The 8,149-nt window shown below is 55.0% G+C and overlaps 1 protein-coding gene across 1 annotated transcript; it reads right to left on the bottom strand.

The window, feature by feature from the left end:
- Window positions 1-677: 677 nt before the first annotated feature.
- On the bottom strand, window positions 678-2,296 carry LOC111148779 (synapse differentiation inducing 1 like). Its single transcript, XM_022505588.1, has 3 exons — window positions 1,880-2,296; window positions 1,015-1,155; window positions 678-836 (listed from the first exon to the last, which is right to left on the bottom strand). The coding sequence occupies exons 1-3, from the start codon at window positions 2,294-2,296 to the stop codon at window positions 678-680; spliced, it is 717 nt and encodes a 238-aa protein (XP_022361296.1).
- Between the last annotated feature and the right edge of the window lie 5,853 nt (window positions 2,297-8,149).

Below are 8,149 nucleotides of genomic sequence, written 5' to 3'. Positions count from 1 at the left end.
AGTTCAGAGAACCTGCCTTCCTTACACTTTACATGGCTGGCGCGCTTCTCTATCTACAATCTATGATGTCTCATAAACCCGTAGGGGAGAGCCAGAAAGAGCTAGGGGGCCCCTGTGTGTCTGTATATTTCCTTCTTGGTTGGCTGGGGTGTTGGCCTCAGGGGGCCAGAGAGTGGAGTTGGGGAAGCTCAGATTGTCCCCAGAGTGGAGACGCCTATTAGTGGAAAGAACTGAGTCAGATCCCCTGCCCCCAGGTGTCCTTTACTCTTCCGGTAACCTCCAGGTTTTTCTCTGCAGAAGAGGCTGGCCGAGCAGGGGAGTGGGCTGCTGGCAGGACAGGCGACCCTCTTGGGTGGGCAGAAGAGGCTGAGCTCCCGGCTAGCCTCAAGCCAGACGTAGGTCCTGCCTGGATGGCTTGGTGGGCAGCCCTACTCTCTCCTGCTTCCTGACATAGCCTGGGCTAGTGGGTGGTGGCCTTGGCTTTGCTCTGGGGCCGGGGGGCCAGGGACAAGAAGGGACAGCGGAGCCCTGCAAGTTGCAGCCTGGGAGGCCTCCCCCACAAGCTGGGGTAGCGGGTTGTCTTGAGGGGCCCTGGCGCTCCTGAAGGTCTGTGACCCCAAGTCCCATTGTCTCTTCAGACGGAGCCGGGGCGTCAGGATGCCAGGCCCTCCTGGCCACTAGCCATGGCCATTCTGGGACATGTAAGCCGCCAGCGCCACCACCACGGCCACATAGAGACCGGCGCCCACAGCGATGGAGAGTGTGGCCAGGAAGAGGGCCCTGCGGGAGGTGGTACTGGCCAGGCGGAAGTCTCCCTTGGAGATGGCCTTGCTGGTCTAGGGAGAGAGAGGCGCTGGTGAAAGGGGCGTCCCCACCTCAGGCAACGTAGCCCCAGCCCACTGAGCTCCAACCCCCTCCTGCACAAAGGCCTCCCCATCCTCCCCCATCTTTGGTCAAGCCCTCCAGTGGAGGGAAGGGGCTGGAGCAGATGCCCTGTGCCCCTCTTGCTCTTACCCCCTGGGAGAAGTAGAAGGCAGCAATGCCCAGGGGCCAGAAGCAGCAGAGCATGGAGAAGATAGTAAGGCCCAGGTGGTCCCTGGGGGGCAGCGCCACGAAGTTGTCTTCACTTTCACTGTCCGTCGAGGTCACATCACTCTGCAAAACACAAGTGGGTTTTTGCGACCATAGCCAGGATCACGGATGGCAAGCCTGTGGGGCCACGGGTAGTGTCGTCTGCTGCGGCTGGGAGTGACCGGGCTCCGTGCTTTCTACCCGAAGCCTTAACTGTGACCCACTGATTCCCTTCTTAGGAATTGGCACAAGCATACAGAGAAAGAATGCAAGTGTGTACGTATAAGCACGTGCATCATCGGATAGTAATCGTGAAAGAAGGGGAGAGTCTCAGTGCCCAATGACCAGGAGATCAAGTTAAGAGTTATGGGAGAACGTACAATGGGACACCATGGAACCCTTAAAGATTGCCTTGTAGACAAATGTTAAATGACATGGAACCACACTGAAATATGTCATCTAGAGAGAAGAATCTGGTGATAAAACAGTGTACAGCAAGATCTTTTGGACAGAGTAGGGTGGGAGAAAGACATTGAATGGAAAATGATTAGAACATCATCTACTCAAATACTAATATTCTCTTCCAGGGGTTTTCTGTATTTTTAAATTACTTATATAATTAAGCAAACAAGATCAATAAACGCTATTAAAAAAATTCAGTCGCCAACCCAAGTGTGTGTTTCTCAAACCTGTGCCAAAGTACTTTTTCTCTGGTAACATACAGATTCTTGGGCCCCAAGCCAGGTTCACCGAATCTCAACCCTTAGAGCTTGGCCAGGGGATCTGCATTTTGAACACAGGCACTCACCTCCTCCTCCTCCTGGTCGTTCTCCTGGCCCTGCAGCTCCTCCTGAACCCCGTAGGACACCGTCTGGATGGTGATATCCTCTTCCTCTTGGTCCGCTTCTGTGGACCGCTCTGTGGGCCCAGCCTGGAGCTCCCTGTTCTCTGTGAAGCTGGTCTCACAGCTGCTTGCCCTGGGTTCCTTGACCTTGTCCCTCCCCAGGAGGCAGCTGGGCCTGTACCAGGCCTCCACGGCCAGCTGCAGGGACCCCGGGTCGAGGAGCTGGTGGGGGCGAGCGGAGCCAGCAGCACCCAGGAGGTAGGAGTAAAGCTTCTCTTGGCATGACCAGTTGGGCGAAGCCTCGCGGTAGGGGTAGGGGCCATGGAGCGGGGCGGGGCTCTGAGGCAGCAGAGGATTCTGCAGTTCGCTCAGACTCTCCATGGTTCTGGGCCAGCTCCGGGGAAGGGAGCCTGCACCAGCGGATCCGTCCTCAGAGAGCCTGCTGGGTGAGCAAGACAGACAGACGCTGAGACCTGGGTGCGCTGTGTGCGGCCGGAAACGTTTAAGAACACAGGCTTCCAGACCCTGCCTGTGGCATCAGCCAGCTGTGCGACCTTTCGCTGGCTCCTTCTCTTCTCAGGTGTCCTTTTCTTTGTCCACACAGTGGGCGCAGCAGCAGGACTTACCCCACAGAGCTGGCTCATTCGTCTAGCCTGCGAACACATAATGGTTGGCATCAGCTCCCTACCAGGCACTATGCAGGTGTTGGGGACATGGAGGCGAGAAAGCCAGGGAGCAGGGAGAGGCAGGAGGAGGCACACTGTCTCCACAGAGCTCATAGCGCTGAGGAAACCTTCCCTGAAGGACAGCAGGGGTATAAGCAAGGGACAGATGGACGCAAAGGCACAGGGAAGGGTCTGGCCCCGATGGCTGGAGAAAGAGGCCCAGCTGGCAAGGCAAAGGGAGGGGGAACACGTGTCCTGCAGAGGCCAGAGCAAGGATGGTCGCTCTGAGAGCCTGGGAGAATGCTGGTGCCTCTCAGGGTGGAGAGGGAGGGGTGAGCTGGGTGTGGGGTCAGAGCACACAGCCCTGTTGAGGCCTAAGGGGGCTTCAGGGGTCTTGGCAGGAGTGACAGGATGCGATTTGGGTCTGAAAGTCTTCCCGTGGCTGTGGGTGGGGAGTGGCTTGGAGAGGGCTGGGCTCACTGTGACACCTGTAGGGGGCTTTGCCACGGCTTCAGGTCAGCTGAGGAAAACTGGAACTCAGTAGTGGGGAGATATTGACAAGAACTGGTAGCAGGTGGGAGATTGGGTTGAGGGAGGATTTGTTTGGGGGTTGGGTAGGACGGTGCTTAGCTCAGAGTCAGCACAGGGCAAGGGCTCACCGCCTTCCATTCCTCCCAGGGGAGGATGCTACTCGCCAGTTATAGTCTTAGGGGGATGAACCTTAAAATTATCTTCCCTCTAAGCAAATTGTGGCTTTGGGAAATCCTGGAGGTCTAAGGCAGGGCCTCCTGGGCACTGAAGTCTAGACTTGTACACCCCAGCTGGAAGCACAGATATGCTCATAGACTAGTGTGTGGACGCCCTGTCGGGCTACCTCATTCTCTTCAGCCAGTCCTGAGGACTTGGGAAGGGCACACAGTAGGTGCTCAGGGCTGGCTGAAGGAGGGAAGGCAGCCTGTGAGTGTGTGTACCACAAAACTACACACACTCTGCGGTGTGGCAGATAGAAATGGGATGTGGAGAGAGGAAAGGGGCAGGCCAGGTGGCCCCAGGGACCCAGCACTCTCCCTCCCAGGTCCATAGTAGTTGAAGGGTGACAGAGTCATGTCTTGCCCTGGATTGGTAATCTGAAGATCGGAGAGTGGTACTGAAGATCCTGCCCTTGGTACTTTGGGAAAATAATCATGGCCTTCTGGGTTTCCCCAGCTGTAAAATACAGACGATAATCCCAGCCCAACAAAGTTGTTCTGAGGATCGGGAGATGGCCGAGACGCCTTTGCAGATTATAAGTGGGAGGGGCAGCTGCACTTACTTCTGGGCTTCAGTCTCTACTTGTCCAGGGTCATTTCTGGCCCGATGGTAAAGGGAAAAGCATGGGGAGGGATTTTGGCCCCCCAGGGATGGGTTTGTCTCGGCCCTCTCCCCAGTCCCACACCCCATCAAGAATCCACAGCCAGAGGCTGGCCATTTCTCTTTCTGCCCCAAGAGAAGTGGCTGGATTCCAGAAAGCTGGTTTTTGGGAAACTTGCAGACAGAGGAGGGCCCCAGGAATAATGGGGAGTGGGACAGAGGGATGGGTGGGGAGGACCAGGCAAGACTGGAGAGGCCCATTGAGGGTGAGTCCATGGGGGTGGGCAGGGTCCCCTGGCTGGCCTGCTAGGAGGGAGGATGGAGCCAAAGGATCAAGAGGAGGCTGCCCAGGCCTCAGAGGCTCGGAGCCCTGACAGCAGTGGCCTCCGGGGCTGGGGCTCCAAGAATGTCTAACAGAATCATGGAAGAACCCAAAGAAGGGCTTGGGGCCCAAATGCCCAGCTCTTCACCCAGGGGGCAAGGTGGGGCTGGAGACGTTGGGCTGTGCTGCACTTGGGGGCTGCGCATGTGAAGCAGTGACACGTCCTTCCTAGGCTGTCACCGAGCTGTGGCAGGAGTTTCTCCGGAGGCGCAGACTGGACATCCGTTCTCGGGAGGGGTGGAGCTCACACATGCAATGACTTCACTCCTTCTCCCTCCTCCTTCCTCTTGGCAGGGGGTCAAACATGCAGGGAGCCCCAGGGACTACAGTGATGTGCCTGAGCTCCTCTGGGCAGATTCCCAGGAGGCCTGGTCTCTTCTGACCCCCGAGGGCAGCTTTTGAGTTCCTGTCCCAGCCTCCCCCATCCTTTCCAGCGGATGTGACTCAAAGATATGCTGTCAAAGGGCCTGTGACCCTAAGTGTCATGGGTCTGGGAGTCAGGTATACTGGGGTTCCATCCCTCACCCACCCCCATGAGCTCTCTGATCTGGCACTTCCATTTCCGTATCAGGAATAAGAGGGGTCGGACGAAATGGTCACCGATGTCGATGGTGGTACTAGCACTCCATGATCCCACAGCCTCAAGGAGCCCCACAGAAGTCAACTCCCCCTCCACTTGCTGCCATCCAGAGTCAGGGATAGATGAGCCTGCTCAGAACCCATTGAGGAACGACTTTCCCGTCATGGCCCCTCGAGCACCCTGAGTGAGGCAAAGGGAAGGCAAGGCATCTCCTGGTCCGAGGGACAGTGGAGCCATGACATCATCCCATGGCTTCCCAACTCCCCCTTGGCTGCCACAGTCTGGCCCTGCCCTCCACCTCACCCACCCTACGGGATTCTAGGACAGGGCTCCCAAAGCCTCCCTAGCCGCTCCTCCAACTGGTCTTAATTAATGTCCCCTCTGCTGATAGACCCAAGGGTCCTTGTCACCATCTCTGTAGCCAGAGGTATATAGGGGCCTTTCAGCGGGGTGCGGTGGGAAAGACCAGCCACAGGGCCCTCCAAGCAGACTAACGCATCAAAGTCACCCCTGCCCTATGCCTTGAAGGAGGGCTAGGAGGCCTTGGCCAGTGTCCTGTCCAATTCCCTGGAAGGAAAAGAGGGGCACTCGTGGCCAGGAATCAGGCCCCAGAACTCTGGAGACCTGGAAGCTCATTTGCAGGGCGCTGTCCAGGGCAGGTGGGGGCAGCCGGGTCCCCGCTCGTCCCCCTGCTCTTGCCAGCCATCCTCTCTTGGTCAAAGTGGACTCAGCCGTGCTACTGAAATCCGGCCTCCCAGCCTTTCCCGGATTACACTCCCCTCCACTGCACTCCGATTGTGCCTTCGGCAGGGCTTCCCAGCTTCCTGCACAAAGACATACGATCCTAGGTTTCCACAATAGGGACAGACTGAAAGCCACCCGAATGCCCAACAATGAGGGGCAAGTAAAATAAATTATGGTACAGCAATCCGGTGGTACAATGCCTTCGAACGAGTTTACAAAAGGGAATGACATGAGAAAAATGCTCCTTGCAGCTTGAGTGAGAGGGAAGAAAAGAAAGCGGTTCGCGCACATAATCTAACTCCGCCAAAACGTCCGCAGTGATTATCGCCAGTGGTGGCTGCACAGGTGCTTTTCATTTTCCTTTTTATACCGTGTCCCCCACCCCCATTTCCATATTTATTTTTACATTGAGCATGTACTTCTTCTAAAGCAGAAAAAAAAAATTAAGTGCATAGATTTCTTCTGAGCCAAATTATCTAAAATTGGTTTTAAGCCTTTCCAGGCTTGGGGGTTCCTTCTGGGTTTAAAGGCTGAGCATCAAAGCCCACCGTGACACTGGCAGACAGACAGACACACATATGCTCACATGTCCCTCCACCTCAATAAATCAACCAAGTTCTGGGCTCCAGTCCCTCTTCACAGTCCAGCCAAGGGTCACAGTGCTCGAGTAGGTCATGTTCGAGAGCACATCACGCCCCACAACCGGCTAAAGCCACATGAGAATCCGCCAAGCTGATCCTGGGGATCCAGCACGAGTGCTGGCCAGAAGGAAGGGGTAGCAGGTCCCCCAGGCCCAGGCTCCTCTGCTCTTAGCCTGGCCTGAATTTTGGCCTGTTGGTTATGGCTGCCTCTCCCTGTTCCCTGAAGTAAGAGACCAGAGTTCAAAGCAGAGACATTTTCATCTTCACTTCTGCCTGGTCTCACCTGGGCTGTGAGTGTCTGCTGTCTGTGCTGTACTGGGCGCCTGTCTCCTTGCTGGTGAGCGTGTGTGTGTGCCCATACACGTGCACATATGTGCACACTGCTCCAGAGGGAAGACAAGAGATGTCTGGGATTCTGAAGCTCAGGAGATTGCTCCAGATCGTGCAGCTAGAGAGGGAGGAGAGGGAGAGGTAGATCTGGGAGGCCACAGCCCCTGGCTGTTTCCTTTTGAGCTGAGAACTGAGCCTGGCCCAGAGGTTTCCTACTTCCTGATTTAGAGATGGAGAGCACACTGCCACCTCCAGAGCCTGGACAGGAAGCCGTCCAGGAATTACAGCCTCCCACCGGAGTCTGACTGTTCTGGAGTCCAGTCCTATAGTATCATATCAGTTTGCTTATCTATAAAGTGTATGGAAGGGTAGAAGGGGTTGATTTTTTTTTTAAAGATTTTATTTATTTATATGACAGAGAGAGATCACAAGTAGATGGAGAGGCAGGCAGAGAGAGAGAGAGAGAGAGAGGGAAGCAGGCTCCCTGCCGAGCAGAGAGCCCGATGTGGGACTCGATCCCAGGACCCTGAGATCACGACCTGAGCCGAAGGCAGCGGCTTAACCCACTGAGCCACCCAGGCGCCCCGAAGGGGTTGATTTTTAACAGCTCAGCTCCACATGACCCTGGGATTCTCCTGGGAGAAGAAGAACAACAATTTAACATTTACTGAGCCAGGCACTGCCCAGCTCTACACGCTCATCTGACCCTGTAGTTTCTTGTGGGGGAGTCGCAGGAGGGAGGGACTTCCTCTTCTAGCCACGGCAGACTAACCCGTGTCGTACTAAACTGCCTAGAACCGTCAGAAAAACTAGGTAACGATAGGAAGGCATAAAAAATCACCATGGAAGCAAAATCCCAGAGGAAGGAGAAACCCTCTGAGGTGAGGCTGACCCTTGGCTCACTTTAGCTGTATCAGAGGCTGGGGAGGAAAACGGGAGATCAGGGCCTATTAAGGAGGGCCCCCAGGAAACACCCCTGGTTTTCAACTGGGACCTCTTCAGGGATATCCCCAAGGAGCAGGAGCCAACCAGCAACAGCCCAGTCCTCGCAGGCACAGAAACCAGGCTTCGAATCAGCTCCATCTTAATGGGATTAAGGTGATCTGCCCGAAGCCTTACTGCCGGCCAGAAGCTCAACTGGTCCGGGGCCTCGGGGCTCAGTCATTAGCCTGTGCTGACAGCACCTGCATTGTTAGCCCAGACTGCTGGGTTCCATCCTCACAGCCGATGGCTCTGAGATGACCCTGACATCTCTAACAAGTTCCCGGGTGGTGGTGATGCCACTGGTCCAGGGACCAAACTTTAAGAACCCTGCTCTAATCATCACTGAAAGAAGAGTTAAAAAAAAAAAAAAAGTAACCAGTAAGCTAATAGATGCAGACTATGAAATAATAAGAATACTTGTTTTATCCAAATGGGGCAAGATTTTAAAAGGAATATAGAACCGGTGAGACAAATAAAAAACAAATAGTAGGATGTAAGACTTACATGCAACTATATCAGTAATCATATTGAATGTAAATGGAATAAAATTGCCATAAA

This window comes from Enhydra lutris, unplaced genomic scaffold, assembly GCF_002288905.1.
Source record: "Enhydra lutris kenyoni isolate GAN:26980312 unplaced genomic scaffold, ASM228890v2 scaffoldscaffold20, whole genome shotgun sequence".
Taxonomy (NCBI): Eukaryota; Metazoa; Chordata; class Mammalia; order Carnivora; family Mustelidae; genus Enhydra; species Enhydra lutris.
The sequence above is the reverse complement of the archived record's forward strand: the minus strand, read 5'-3'. Positions and strand labels throughout refer to the sequence as shown.

Coding starts and splice junctions, on each gene's coding strand:
- LOC111148779 (XM_022505588.1), bottom strand. CDS start 2,296: ATGGAGAGTCTGAGCGAACTGCAGAATCCTCTGCTGCCTCAGAGCCCC. Junction 1,156..1,879: donor ACGACCAGGAGGAGGAGGAG/GTGAGTGCCTGT, acceptor TGTGTTTTGCAG/AGTGATGTGACCTCGACGGA. Junction 837..1,014: donor CCTTCTACTTCTCCCAGGGG/GTAAGAGCAAGA, acceptor CTCTCTCCCTAG/ACCAGCAAGGCCATCTCCAA.